The 15151-nt window shown below is 40.9% G+C and overlaps 2 protein-coding genes across 5 annotated transcripts; one reads left to right on the top strand and one right to left on the bottom strand.

Moving 5' to 3' along the window:
- Nucleotides 1–1228: 1228 nt before the first annotated feature.
- On the top strand, nt 1229–8366 carry LOC133950183 (transmembrane protein 150A-like). Its single transcript, XM_062384420.1, has 7 exons — nt 1229–1524; nt 1785–1832; nt 1920–2006; nt 2457–2524; nt 3755–3882; nt 4007–4184; nt 4993–8366. Exons 1-7 carry the CDS (start codon nt 1460–1462, stop codon nt 5289–5291), a joined length of 873 nt encoding a protein of 290 aa, XP_062240404.1. The 5' UTR covers nt 1229–1459; the 3' UTR covers nt 5292–8366.
- A 596-nt stretch (nt 8367–8962) lies between these two features.
- Nucleotides 8963–14757, bottom strand: rnf181 (ring finger protein 181). 4 transcript variants are annotated; one of them, XM_062384440.1, is made up of 6 exons: nt 14709–14757; nt 10876–11002; nt 10651–10787; nt 10333–10448; nt 10142–10216; nt 8963–10056 (listed from the first exon to the last, which is right to left on the bottom strand). In XM_062384440.1, exons 2-6 carry the CDS (start codon nt 10959–10961, stop codon nt 9997–9999), a joined length of 474 nt encoding a protein of 157 aa, XP_062240424.1. In that variant the 5' UTR covers nt 10962–11002; nt 14709–14757; the 3' UTR covers nt 8963–9996. The 4 variants fall into 4 exon arrangements, with proteins under 4 accessions (XP_062240424.1, XP_062240433.1, XP_062240416.1 ...); XM_062384449.1 differs by lacking the exon at nt 14709–14757 and adding an exon at nt 14434–14691; XM_062384432.1 differs by lacking the exon at nt 14709–14757 and adding an exon at nt 13672–14690.
- Nucleotides 14758–15151: the final 394 nt, after the last annotated feature.

Genomic DNA, 15151 nt, shown 5'->3' with positions numbered 1-15151 from the left:
AAGTCGGCGTCTAGCAATTTATTAGGCAGTGCACGCTGAGCTGTGAGGAGAGGGGTCGATAGGAGGGTGTGGGGTTTATCGATTGCATATTTTCAAAATAACTTTTCCAGGATTACCAACCCTAGCTTTAACTTGTATATTTTTCCCAATTTTGTTTTGGGGTCTTTTTCTTCTTACAGTTCTTTATAAAATTAAGTGTGATGGCAAAATGGGTTTTATTATTGCTAGTAAACAGCCAGTGCACGAACAAACCTAATTTGGTACTAATGTAGGAGAAGAGGCTTAACTCCTGTTTGTCCACTAAGAGCAAGAAACTCCATCCGTGACCTACAGTTCTTATGTGTTGTCAACCACAGTTTACTCTTGTTGTGTTGTCAAGATTGAAAACCCCTTATCAGTGACATCCTGTTGTAGAGCATGCATGTATGTCAGCATGTCAGCTGTCTGTCAGCTTTCGTTGTTTTACAGCACCACTTTTAACAGAAGAGGCGAAGCAGTTCTTTGTTGCTTCTTGTTCTTTGAACTCAGTTTTCTGTGAAGGCACTTTTAAAAGCCTGAGATGTAACACAGCTGCAGTACGTTGTGTTTTGAGTGAGACGCAACTGACATTGAATGAAATGTAGACAAAGTCAAGATGTAAAATAGACAATAACAATAACAATAACAACTTCCAGTATGTCGCAGTCCCTTTGGATACTTGGTTTAACATGCGTCATGAGTTATCTGATGGATTAAGTGTCCTCTTACGCATGAGATTCAAACACTCCACATTTGGAGATGGAGTAGGCTGCGTATGACCATATTATTTCTGCTGTTTTTACGAACATGTTTCCTGGACCACATTGAAGGACCGCCTACTCAGCTGATGTCCTCTGACCTTCTGCAGTTTCATAAAGACCTGAAATAATAGTTAATTTCTTAGTGTTTCCCACCTTGATTTACTGTATTATAGTGACCTAACGTACTGTGACATGCTTTAAGCTGTCCCCCTCTGATTAACCAAGATTAATGTTGATGCCAGGTTTGAACATAACCACAAGTTTATGATTACAGAGTAGCAAATTTTGTTTGTATTTAAATGTTTTTTATTGAGTGTCATTCATAAGTCACAGATCATTCTTTACGTGTTGGATCTTTCTCTTTATTAGTTCCCTTGTTTAACGTACATGTTTTATATTTCATTTAACTGATTGTGCTTTTGATTAATTCACTGACAACTTCTTTTCTCTAACTTCAGGTTGCGGCTGGTTGCAGGGCACCGTGGAAGCAGAAGAGCCGTGCCATTCCCCCCTTTTGTCCTCACATGCCCCCCCTCCCCCTGTGTGTTCCCCCTGTGTGTAAGTGACCCCACACCCCCACCCGCCCCCCCCCAACCTGGTCCCTCCTGTTGTGCCGTCACTCCAGCCGAAGCCCCCCTCTCACCCCATGCTTGGGACAAAGCCAGCTCACTGCCAGCCCAATGACTGCCTGGATCGTCCTGCCTGTCAGCCTGTCTGCCTTCTCCATCACAGGAATATGGATTGTGTGAGTCAGAGTGCATTATTTTGTGTTCCCGCGACACGCGGCAATTGTATTTACATGGTCAACAACTACAAGGGAAGTTGCAAATGGGAATAAGTTGATTGCAAAGTCCATTCAGGTTTTGTTTTTGTGCTGAATAACCCTTTACATTAAGGCCAGTGTAATGTTGTCAATTGATGATGGCTCTACTTGCTTCATCAGATGTTCGAACACTGAGCCATTTGCCATTTCTTGCTTTAAATGTTGTGTTCTTCATCCCACAGATATGCCATGGCTGTGATGAATCACCATGTTTGTCCTGTGGAGAACTGGTAAGTATTCGGTTGATCTAAATCGTTTTAGTCTCAGTCCAAAAGCTCAACAGGAAATAAATGCAACTCATTGTCCCCCTGCTGCAGGTCTTACAATGTGACGTGCACAGAGGAGCTGCCCCGACCAGGCTTCCCCAAGACATGCTGTACCATCCAGGACATCCCACTCATCAGGTCTCCTTCTCCTCCTCCTCCCATCATGTCTGGGTCTCTGCAGAATACAAAAGCAATTTTGTGTCGGCAAAGGCCCAGAGGCGGGATTTAGTTCTTGTTATGTTGTGGCTCTGTGATGGTCATTAACCCGCGCTTTGCATAAAATGCAATTGTTTGATTTGCAAATAAGCCTCTAACCACAGGCAAGTACAAGAACGTGTCTTGTAGAAAGGAATCATGTGACTTGTAGGCCTATTAGCAGTGAACATGAATTAAAGTCTTTTTCAGTTTAACATCTACATATTAGAGCAAAGTGATTCTTACTGTAGAAGTGTAGTTCACATATCTTTTAATTATAATCACTTTATTTAGTTCCGTATATTTTGACTGTGAATGTCTGCACAGCACACTGATTATATGTACGTCTCCTCCCTATGATACTGAGAGTTGTTGTGTCTTCATGTCTGACAGTAAATGTGGCTCCTTCCCTCCTGAGAGCTGCCTCTTCAGTCTGATTGGCAACGTCGGAGCATTCATGGGTGAGTGCTCATTCTAACACACACACACACACGCACACACACAAAATATTGTGTGTTCCAGAGTACATCCTTTTGTGAAAGGCACCCTTTTGCCTTCTGGCTTAGAGTTAGATGAGCATATTGATACCACTCCATTCATACTATGTCTTTACAGTAAACAGGAACCCTCTACCAGGAGATGGTCAGCTTTGCTTAGCATAAAGACTGGGAACAAGGGGAAACAGCTTACTAGCTCCGAAAGTAAAAAATCCAGTAGGTTTAAAAAAATGAATCTGGAAACCACGCATTTTTTTAACTAATCTGCAAAGGAGTAATTTAAATATTAAACACTTAACTTATATTGGGGTAAGGGGGTTAGGGTTAGCTTCTGATTTCCACAAATATTGGGTACTGTGGTGTAAAACTTATTGTTACATGCTAATTATTTATGAAATTCAAATTTACCCGATTTACACTTTAGTGAAAACAAGGCTCTTATACAGACACTCTAATACAGACACAATTACTGAGGTTACAGTTGGGGTGAGAAGTGTTTAATGTCTGTCTCCTCTGTACGCTCTCTGTGTGATATTTGTCCTCTGTGGTGCCCACAGACGTCAGCCACTAACCTCCAGGAGATGTGGAGTGGCTTGAAATAGCCCGTGCTCTCTGATCAATAATGAATGCGGCTTTCCTTCCACTTCCCCCCTGTGTCCTCTCCCCTGCGCTTGCCCTGTGTGGCCTTCCTCCATTACTCCTCTGCCCATCTTGTTTTATCACCATCAGATCTGCCCCAATTTCCCCCCTTCTGTCCCTAATTCTGTTTCTGTATTCACCGTCTTATCTTTATTCATGTCAACTTCTTCTCATATACACTGTATTTACATTTATTTGATTGCGCATCATCTTTTGTTGTCTCATTTTTTATTTCTGTCATTCCTCTGTTTTTCTCTGACTAGTTTTACAACTATCCTTTAGTTCTGATCTGTGACTTCTATATGATTAAGGGAAATGAGAACGAAAAACCAAGCTAGGTAGTCCAACATCAGCAGAATGAGTGCAGTTGCATGATCCTCCACCATCCACTTATAGGTAAACATATAACTAAACGAGAGCATCGTATTTCGACATAAGTCAAGTATAAACAGAAAGAAGCTATTCATTTTCCAACGATTGACTTGAATTGATTCATATTATTGTAAAGATGTAACTGTATTAGCGTGAACTTGTGTTTTCTCTTGTGTTGTGCAGTGGTGATGGTGTGCCTTCTGCGCTACGCCCAGGTGATCGAGCATAGCCACAGATGTTGGGTCAACACCAGTGCAATGGTGTCTGGCTGCACCAACGCTGTGGGTCTGGTCATGGTGGGCAACTTCCAGGTGAATATCAGCAGCTGTGACATGAACTCACAAGATGCTTTAACCATTTGCCCCCTTTTTGTTTTGACCTTAGATGAGTTCAAACACTCACTCCAAAGTCTCTGTGCGTCTATGTTTCTGATAGGTTGATCATGCCAAATCTCTACACTATGTGGGAGCGGGTGTGGCATTTCCAGCCGGGCTGCTGTTTGTGTGTCTGCAGTGTGTCCTCACCTACCGTGTAGCTGTCACTGCCCTAGACTACTGGATGGCTCATTTCCGGGTGGCGCTGGCACTGGGAGCCATGGTCTCACTCGTCCTCAGTATCCTTTACACATTAGTGGCACAACCCCCCTATAATTGCTCATGTATATTTATGTCATTTCTAAGCTCATGTTTTGATACATGTGACTCTGTTATTTTTGTTTAAAATTCTTGGTTTATTATAACTACCACATAACAATCTTACCCTTTTCACAGTGGACATTTTTTATATTTTGAGAGAAACTAAGGTGTAACTTTCAACCACTAATAACAACCGTCTCCCTCTGAGGTCGCACATTTCCTGCTCAAACACATCTGTTGTGAGGGATTCATATAGGAAATATATATATATATATATATATATATATATATATATAGGAGTGAGACGTATTAGATTAGAACTTCATTTATCCACACATTGGGGAATTTCACTTGTATGTGGTGGTTTGCAATATGCTCACTCTTTTCTGTTGGGCTCTGTTCCCCTCAACAGCTGCACCTCATCTGTCCTGAGATCAGTGCACTCACAGTCCAGTCGGCTGGTGTCATGCTGATAAACCCTTGGAGACGGACCTCTTGTTTTCTCTCCTCCAGCCTTGAGTCACTAGTGGACAGATCACCATGTTTGTCTCTCAACTTGGAGACAGGACAGCATGGCCATGCTGCTGACATGTGTCAGGTCTCCCTTTCACGATTTAATTCTTGTGGAAATCTTAGCTTTTAATCCCTTCTTGTTGCACTTATTCTCTGCAGTTCATTTCATGACTACGACTGTGTCTTACCATTATTTTCCCACATGCAAAAAGGGCTTGTTTTGCTCATGCATGAACAAGCATTGTTTGTCCTCCTCAACCTGTTCTTCCTCAGGCGGTATCTTCTTCATCCACGAGAGCTTCATCCTACAGCACGCTGCAGCCATCTGCGAGTGGGTCTTCACAGTAGACATCCTGGTCTTTTACGGAACCTTCACCTACGAGTTTGGCACCGTCACCAGCGAGACCCTGATGGTGGGCCTGGAGCGGAGTCACCACGGCTCAGGCGTTATCATGGGCCCCAGGGCCCGGGGCTCAACACTAAGCGGGGCGACGAAGGGCCTCAAGTCCCCAGGTGGGAGCAGCACATCCACACATCTCAACTGTACCCCGGAGAGCATCGCCATGTTGTAGCTCTGCATCACTGCCAGAGGATGAAACAAATGTCCCTGCAGAGGTGCTTCATGGGCTCACACAGACCGATGAGATGACGGGGGCAGTGTGTGGACCAAGAGAGTAAGGTCTGAAATCTTAAAGCATTGAACCAACACCAGGTTGACCCAACTGTAAAACTATACTGTTGTTTATTTCCACCACCATTGGTGCAAGCCCCCCTGCACTACCATGTGCTGTAACATTTTCTGTAGCGATGTTTTAGGAGGGCTGAATGTGTGGAGCCAGTGTGAATGCTGGAACCATGAATGTTTCTAAGATGGCTGTGGATTTTGGCAGTTTTTTATTGGAATAGGTTTTTGTTTTTCTTTAAATAACTGTTACTGGTGTCATGGCGGAAAATGTAAATTACTGAAACCCACAAGGTTTTTTTCTCCTCCCCACAGACACCCCTTCAAATGCTTCTGCGTGGCCCACCTGTTCTGGCCTTTAGCTTATCTCTGCACGGCACACTTTTTTGAATGAGAGAATAACCATTTTGCGTTTGCGTAGTTAGTAGAAAAAACTGAATGTTTGAGATGTGGGTAGTTAACAGTTATGTATGTTTTACAGGCTGTAAGCATATGGCCTTTTTAAAATCAATCAAGCAGAAATTATCTGTCAAATGATTTGGCAAAAAAGTCCTTGATTTCACCCGAACATTTGATTTGATTGCACAGATGATTTGAATGCAAATTTTGATGGTATTTTAAAATCATTCTACATAATATATGTATGTGTATCTTTAGACATTGTCATTCCTGAGGTCAATCCATTTCATTGACATATGCAAAAAACAACGACGGAGTAGGGCCACTTAAAGGGGAAAAAATCGGAGACTTTGAGAATGTAAACACAACATTACGAGACTAAAGTCATAATTTAATGAGGAAAAAAAGGTTTATTTGGAGCTGGAGCTCCAAAATCTTGGACCAATCCCATTGATTCTTGAGAAATTATGAAGCTAGATAGAATATCACATAGACGTGACCAACGATCGACACAATCCCTCCTCCACACAAAAGGCTACTTCCTCCAAGTCTGTGTGGCTCTTTAGACGTATGTTGCACATCCATTTGTCCTGGTACTTGTCCTGGTACTTGTGATAATGTAATATTATAACTGTATTCTTTTAAAATTATGACTTTTTTCTTGTAATAACAAACATTATTCACAGAAATTCCAACCCTTTTTGTGGTAACATTACGACTTGACGAAATCTCAGATCATTTTTTTTCCATTTCAGTGGCGGTGATACTCCGTTGCAGTTGTCATGACTACGACTGTGTGCGTCTCAATCACTTTGAACTGAGAATCTCTGAAGTTGTGTGTCTTGGTGTTTTTCCATTATTGTCCCACAGATTGCATGACCTGATGACTTGTTTGTTACATTAACTTCCTGCTACCTTGTATTTCTCACACCGTCATGTCCGGTGCAATAATCGCCATCAGTCATGTGATAGTTACCACTCAGCTGGAGTGAATAATGCCTTTTTCAGTATGTTGGAGTTAAACACAGGGCTCTTTTTGTTAAAAAAAGTGTGACACCAAGACATTTGAAGTGACCTGCTCCTTAAACTCCAATTCTAATGTGACAAACACATTTACAGAATTATGTAGTTATTGTCCACACGCTGATTTGATTCCAGGTTGGCCCCTTGGAAGCCTTATTGGACTTTTTGTTTTGTTTTAAATAAGCAGTGATGTGAAACCTGCTCAGTAGTTACAGGTGAAATTTGAACAGAGAGCTGAATAAGACGCTTGTGCCATAAACCTCATGGTGTCATAATGGCAACAGTACAGAGTCGAAACCACATGATGCCACACAGGCTGTGACTGAACTGAAAGTTTCTTATATGTTGAGGTTTTTCTTTCTTTTTTGGTGCCAATTCATTTTCAAGGGAAAGAGTTGTGAACTAGCTTTAAAACCAGACTGCCACAAACGACCACTGCTCAAACTAAAGCTGACGAATGACTCCCAGTTCACGTTGCACTCCATCATCGAAGTTTCTGTTTAAGTGAATGAGTTATTTCTCTTTGAGCTGTTTCTCTACACACACACACACTCAGTGTTCTGCCCTCTGCATCATGTTTTTAAAGTGTTTATCTATTGGATGCCAGCAATACACACATTTCAAAGTTCACATCACCTACCTCCTTTAATTTTCCTGTTGGTGTGATGATGTTTAAAGGTGAAAGCTAGAGTCCCAACAGGTTCTCTGTCTCACCATCATCTAAGTTGGAGAGAAGTCTTCAAATTACCACGACGGTGACTCGCTAATCCACAAAGATCTGCCTCGACAGGTGTTAGCATTTGACAGCTCAGTGGATCGGCTGTGGCTCAAGATGCGTAATCATGTGTCAGGTCTGTTTTCTTTACTCTTCATGCAAACCAATTATCATCCCGTTGTTTCTGGGAGCGATCCTGTCTTGTTCTGTAATCTTGCCAAAAAAAAAGACTGGAATCCTCTGGAGCTTTGATCGGTTTTCTGTGCAGCAGCAGTAGGTGAATGAATTGGTGTGAGTACACTGGTTTAGCCTTATCCCTCATACTGTGCCAGGGGATTGTGTTCAGAATTTGTGTTGATCTGTAGCCTATTTTCACCATACTGTAACCAATAAGTCACGAGATGTGACTACAAACGGCAGCTTGTGTGAGCCCTCACATCAGGGTTGGATTTAATCTGTAACACCATCGTTCATAAACCCAAATCTAAAGATGTATTTTACAAAAGGTTTTTTTTGTGCTCTTCAGTAAGCTTTCATGTGATAAGATTGTTCATGGGAGGATCCTGTTTTGCTAAAGGCTGCCTGACCTGTACATGTGTTGAGCTCCAGCAGAAGCAACACGGAAACTATACAAATGTATTTGTCTTACTTCCTCTATTTGAAAATAGATAATGGAGGAGTCGTAATTCCTTGAAAACAAGTCAACACCGAATCTTGTTTCCTTTTTATAAATTATGTAAATATTTAATGATTTGTCTATCATTTAGGTATTTTAATTTGAAAGAGATTTATATTCAAATATGAAATAAAAATGATAAATTATTAGCAGATGGTTTTCATGGATTCTTCTTTCAACATGAAGATTCCGCTGTGTTGGTTGTGCCTGAACAGCATGTGGCCGGAGGCCTGATGTTTTTGGGTCGTCCTGTCACATTCTTGTAAACACAACATCTCGAGAACACCGAGATTTCGTCAATTGATCCAAAGCTGAACTGATTAACATTTGGTGCTCAAAGGTCCAGGTCACTGTGACCTTACAGATGTGAACACAATATCTAAGGAACACCAGGAGGGAATTTATAAAAATTTGGTACAAACAAATTTGCCTAGTGAACTTGTTAAAGGGATAGTTCATCGAAAGAAGACAACGCCCTCATCTACTCACAACAATTCTGATGGCGGGGTGGGTAAAGTGTTTGTGTCCACAAAACACTTTGAGTCTTCAGATCAGCTACAATTGAAGTTACTGGTAATCAATTCTTGAGACATAATGAAACGGAAAGAAAAAAAAAACATGCCTCCATACTGCTGGTGTGGTCCTCCAAGCTAAAGTGGTTACAGGGGTTTAAAGGTCACGTGACCTCTGGGAATATCTAAGTACACCAACACTGCACTGGTTAGTGGAGTAAAACAACAGGACAGCATTTCTATATTTGTAAAAAGCAGGTGTTTATTTTTAATCAGAAATAGAAACAACATAGATGAAATAAAGAACGGCTGACTTTTGTAAATGCTCTACACACTGCTGATTAAATATCACACTGAGCAGTGCTGCAGGTCCAGTATTGTGTTAATACACATGTACCAACATGTAGAACCATCAAACCACATTCATACCAAATGACTGTGTGATGGCCAGAAGTGAAGTGAAATCCCTTAAACATCATGGGACAAGGTCTAGACTAGAGGAACCAGTTTTATACATGAAAGTGCTTAGTCAGCACGAGAAGCACAACTCCTTCAGTGACAACACGACACATTCACAGAAAGCTATGGAGTTGAGCCACACTGGAGATTAAAAGTCAGAATATCTCAACCTCTGCTGCTTCAATCTTCACCTTTCTTTTTCAGTCTGTCCTTGTTGAAGACAATGTATGGAAATGCATATTATTCTTTAAATCGATTGACTGATAAACATTTATGTTTAAATAATATTCATAAGACAAATACAGCATTTTTGTGCGTTTAAAGTTCATGAAATGTATGTTTAAAATCATCTTAAAATATAGTTAATATTATGGTGAATTTATTCTAACTAATGTGAAAAGAGCATTTAAAATGTTCAACGTTACTGCTTATGCTGCATTCATGCCGTGTCAATTGCATGGAACCTGGAAATTACACAGACTATTTATTTATATTGTTACATATTTGTAATATATTGTATTTACAATGAGCTCAGTTCTGTTAGCATTTCAGCTATTTTGCAAACCATTTATTCATATTTGATATTACATTTTGCTGCTGGGAGATATTTGTCATTACTCTTCATAATATATAATATATATATAAATATAAAGCTAACAGATGTTTTTCCAGACGCATCTATATTACAAAATCTGTAATGAAATGGCATGAATGTAGCATTGGGTTTTTCCTGAATCTATTGAATTTTTCTTTATCATCATTTTCTGTAAAACATTACTGTGCTACAAATTTGCACCACAGCATCGTGGTGTCATGTGTACATGGCTCCGTGTAGATCCTCCAGACGGTTTTCCCTCTGTTTCCTCCTCTCCTACAGGACACAATGAAATCTGTTCAGTGGGGACACAGGTCTGTAGGAGGATCGGTTGCACGATGGAATGCATAATTATACTCACCTTGTCTTTTTTAAACTCTTCATACTCTGGATTGTCAGTTGGTAATTCAAGTCGACAGAGCGGACAGGAGTTAGTCTACGATTTGAAAAGACACAAAGCAAGATCAAGGTATTAGCGATTTTAACTGGGTATCGTCACGTTTCTGTATAATATCTGATGTAAAATGTGAAGAATAAGTTCACATGCTTTACCTTGCCCAGCCAGGGCAGTATACATCCTGCGTGGAAAAGGTGTTTGCAGGGCATTTCTCGAACTGTTTCTTGTTCCTCAAACTCCAGCAAACAAACCGGACACTTCAGACCTTTGTCTGTGAGAAATTTATAAAAGCTTGATTAAATCCTGAAGAATATTATTAATCCAGTAGAGGCTTGAAAACCAGCTGTGAGGGGGTTTGCCTTCCCTCAGAGTGTAAGCCTGATATCTGTCTCTGTTAGCATAACTTTATTCCTCTTTGGGTCATAAACCTAATAGTAAAACACATTCATTCCACTGGAGTGCACGTCGGTCACCTGCTTGCTCTGGAGAGATGACGACCACGGTGAGGGTCTGAACAGCGGTCTTGGCAGCTGGGGGGGGAAGACGTTGATCCCAGTCTGACGAGTCGAACGCTCCTGAGTCAAGTAAGTCTAAGCCCTGCATTAAAGACCTGTACACAAAGATCAACGGTAGGTCAGAGCACTGGACACCGACAGTGCCGTACAGCATCACTACGAGTCAGGTGTGTTTACACTCACCTGGCCAATTCAAGTAGAGCGTTCTGCCGATACTGCTCCTCAGGGTTGGTGGGCTCACAGTCATGTTCTTCAAAGTAAGACGCCATTATGGTCCAGCCAATGTTTTATCCTCTTGACATTAAGATACCTGGCAGACATATGGAGAGTGAAGGCTCAGGCGTGTGTTTAAAAAAAAAATATCATAAAAATCCACTGCTGGTGTTTAAAATGACACTGACTGAATGACCATCCTAACCACAATTACATATTAAGTACATTCATTTATTATCAAAACTTTGCGGTTCGTAGTAAGTTAGTTAGAAATATATTAACATGACGTAGGTACACACTCAAATCACTGAACAGGCCTACAGCGCACAGGGGTCCTGTCTATATAGTTATGAGGGCCAATTTTTGTTCAATATCACCATAGTGAGGACATAATGGTGTAAGGAAATTTTTGCTGGTCCTCACAAATTAAATAGGCTGTTTGAAAGTAAAGAGTTGGTTAGAATTAGGTTAAGGGCAGCGATTAGTTGTGATGGTTAAGGTTAGGGGCTAGGAAATGCATTACGTCAACGAGAGTCCTCACAACTTTAGAGAGACGTGCCTGTGTGTGTGTGCGTCTGAGAGAGAGAAATAGCTATATTGCTTTATTAATCCCTGAGGGACGATGAATTTGTCATAGCAGCAGAGATGTTCAAATATCCAATAAAGAAAACCCACAGTTGGCAGCCGTATAAAAACAGTCATAAAAAAACAAATCTAGTAGAAGTCGACGAGCCTCTTTAACAATTTTCTGAAAGCACAAAGTTATAACCACCCGTCTGTCCACAGCAGACAAAACAATATTCAAGGCGCTGAAAATGAAATGTTTAATATCTTCTTTTTTCTAAGGGAAGTGGATTCAGTGTTTTGCTCTGCTGATACTCTGTCAGAAAACTAGTTCAAGCTCAGAGACTAAAGTGTTGTCAGTGACCTACCTCCCTAACCCTAACCCTACTTGGTGTAATAAACTTTTATTATGTCGCACTTTTCAAAAGAGTATACAAAGTGATTTGACAACAGAGCAAGAAAAGTAAATAAACTTGAACACTTAAAAGCAGTAAATATGAATACGTGAACAAGTAAAAGAAAAGGTGGAAAGAAAACGATAAAATCATAGTAACACAACATCACATGAAAGCAAGTATATATATAGAAATGGGTTTTAAGAAGTGATTTTAATAAAGTGACTGACTCTGCGAGCCTTATCTGCTGAGGTAGGTCGTTCCAAAGCTGAAGGGCCCTGATGGAAAAGGCACGGTCACCTCTAGTTTTCAACCTGGACTTTGGAACAGCAAGCAGCGCTTTACCTGAGGAGCTAAGGCTGAGTGCAGGCCCACCAGGGGTCCATAAATATGTGATGTACCTTGGGGCTAGACCCTGGCGTGCTATAAAAGTGATCACTAAAATCTTAAAATCCATTCAAAAACAGACAGGGAGCCAAAGGATCAGAGTAATGTGATGTTGTCTTTTAAGACCAGGTGGCTGAGTTGCTAAATTTTAAGCTAGTTGGAGGTGGAAGATCGACTCTTGGATGATGGAGGGAGTCACAGAAATCCAATCTAGACAAGACTAGTGTATGAATTAGTTTTTGCAAGTCCGGGTGTGAAATTTCAGATTTGATTCTTGAGATGGTTCTGATTTGTAGGAAGCAGGCCTGGACTTCTTTTTTAATTTGTGGTTGGAAAGTGAGTGTTCGGTCAAACCGGACTCGTAGGTTTCTGGCAACGGGCTTTACATTGATTGACCAGGTACCAAGGTCACGTTTAATCGTTTGATGGGGTTAGGTGGATAGAATAATATTATTTCTGACTTTGAGTTGTTGAGTTGCAAATAGTTTTGTGCCATCCAACTGTTGATATCATTAAGACATTCTAATACATCAGCTAGGCTTTCAGTGTCATCAGGTCTCAGCAGAAGGTATTTCTGTGTGTGTATCTCTCCTCTGTCAGCTGTCATTGGTTACTTAGAGGAGGGCAGTGTCTGTACTGTGTAATGATCTAAAACCGGATTGAAATTTCTCAAAGACGTTGTTATGACAAATATAAAAGTTGGATTAAAACAATTTCTTTTAAAACTTTTGATAAAAATGGATAGAGATCAGCCTCAAATTGTTAAGAACAGAGGGATCAAGGTTAGGTTTCTGTAAAGGAGGGTGGACGACAGCAGGTTTAAAACTGGAAGGAAGGATTCCTTCTGTTAGGGATCTTTTGAGAATTATTCAAATACTGGGCCCAACTGCCATCAGGAGGAAAGATTAGTCAGTCCCTCAAGCAATTAAAAACCTCTCACACATCTCTTGTGAGGTGTCTGTAAAATGAAAGGGGGAGGGGTTGATGATGGAATCTATTACTTCAAATAAAATTGAAGTTGCCTGAGTGGCTGTTTTGCCTGAGTGAGGTTAAATGATTCCAGAGGACTGTTGTGTCCTTGGGAGAGCCAGGTTTTACTGATGATTAACAAAAGTCAAAATTATTAAAAGTGATAAAATCATGGCGTAAAAACAGTTTATTATATTGGGGTATGATGTTTAAGAGTCAGGTAAAATATTTTGATGAGGTAATATTTTAATGAAATGGTTATGATTTGCATGTGTGTGCTGCAGGGTCTAGACCCGCTTAGGGGAGTTGAGGGGAGTGTATTAATAAAGATAAGATTGTCTTGATAGGCGCCCGATCGTTTTAATTCAAAGACCCTTTGGCAGCTAGCAGTGATCTTTACGGGTATTTTGTATTGATCTGTGTTTTGGTCTAAGTCCAGAAGAAAAGTTACCTATATTTGATGTGGATCCAATCAGATCAGAGACAGGGACCTGACGGACATCATTCGCTGGTGGGCCGGTCATTTCCGGTCACTACAGCTGAGGGGCAATTCTGTGTGGTATGTTCGAGCAGATGAGTCCATAGGACAATAGCCCCCGGTCTGTTCGGTTGAAGACCATCTGGACCAAAAGGTTCCACCCGTTTCTAGAAGATACTAAAACTGTCCACCAAAGGCACAAGGCAAGCGGCACAGGCAGAGAGCAGCCAGGGAATTCGGAATTGGTTCGGGAGATGAGGATCTTACGTTTTAGGGAAGTGAGGATATTAAACAGACGGACAAAGTCCTGTTGTAGGAGTACAGATTGTTGCTTGGGGAAGTCATATGTCATATGCCCACGTGAGCGATATCTCATTAAACACCGGGGTGGGATTTTATCACGTCCGGAGCTTTGTTTGCGACATCACGCACCTTGGCCCCGGGGAAACAGACAGTCCAATCCTCGCATTTCTAATGATGGAGTCACCGATTATTAGAGTCACTTGAGGCTGATAGGGGGGGTTGTAAAGTAGTAATTTAGCCTGGTCCTTTATGTGTGTAACACCCATAGCCTCAAAGGGAAATCCCTCATTATGTTGTGTTTAACTGTTTATCAACCGACCACTGATGTCCAGCTTCAATGTAAACACCAAGAGGTGTTCATTGATACAGAGATCAGTTGGTTTCACGTTATTCACACTACAAGTGTAAAGCAGAAGCGAAATAAATAAATACCTGATAGATACTGGCAAGAAATAATGTCTGGTCCACTTCATACATAAAGGCCGAACAAAAAACGATTAAACGTTAAACATTATTAAACTTATAAACGTGATGTAACCAATGTTATTAGGTTGTTAATTGCGTTTGATGTTCTTGTAGCTGACGATATAAAAACATTAGCGATTCTTCACCTCTAACAAATAAACACAGGCTCCTGAGAATAAAAGAATAAACTGAATAAATGAATATAAATAAATGACTGATCTTCGAGCAGCGTCTCCACTTACCTGAGCTGCTGCCAACAATAAACATGTCATTCTTCCGGGTTGTGACAACGTCGATCACGTGGTACTTTGTCCAATCACGGCACAGACTCACGCGAGGCTTCTTCTTCTTCTACACGTTTCATAGCATTTGGCAAACAACCGCGTCGCGTTACCGCCACCAGCTGGTATGAGACAGGTACTGCAGGTGAAGCCTGGCTTCTATGTGGTGGTGTTCAGAGCGTCACGGTGTGGTGAACTGATGCAGTAACATCAAAGTGAACACTCGATCTGAAGTCAGAAAAACACATAGATGTCCCTGTGTAAACACTTAAACGTGACTCATACAAATCTCATATCCTTCTCATACATTCTCACGTGTTGTTCTTTACATAACTAAGTAGAAGTTAGGTGAAAACTATTCCTTGGTACAGTTGGACTATTAATTGAGTTTTAAGATGCACAGA

The sequence above is a fragment of the Platichthys flesus genome, chromosome 3 (assembly GCF_949316205.1).
Source record: "Platichthys flesus chromosome 3, fPlaFle2.1, whole genome shotgun sequence".
In the NCBI taxonomy this organism is placed as follows: Eukaryota; Metazoa; Chordata; class Actinopteri; order Pleuronectiformes; family Pleuronectidae; genus Platichthys; species Platichthys flesus.
This window is presented reverse-complemented; position numbering and strand designations above follow the sequence as displayed.

Bases quoted from the DNA above. Each gene is read 5' to 3' on its own strand.
- LOC133950183 (XM_062384420.1), top strand. From the start codon at position 1,460: ATGACTGCCTGGATCGTCCTGCCTGTCAGCCTGTCTGCCTTCTCCATC. The intron at 1,833-1,919 runs GTAAGTATTCGG...CCCCTGCTGCAG, and splicing joins GTTTGTCCTGTGGAGAACTG to GTCTTACAATGTGACGTGCA. The intron at 2,007-2,456 runs GTCTCCTTCTCC...CATGTCTGACAG, and splicing joins CAGGACATCCCACTCATCAG to TAAATGTGGCTCCTTCCCTC.
- rnf181 (XM_062384440.1), bottom strand. From the start codon at position 10,961: ATGGCGTCTTACTTTGAAGAACATGACTGTGAGCCCACCAACCCTGAG. The intron at 10,788-10,875 runs GTGAGTGTAAAC...CTTTGTGTACAG, and splicing joins GCTCTACTTGAATTGGCCAG to GTCTTTAATGCAGGGCTTAG. The intron at 10,217-10,332 runs GTAAAGCATGTG...TTCAAATCGTAG, and splicing joins TACTGCCCTGGCTGGGCAAG to ACTAACTCCTGTCCGCTCTG.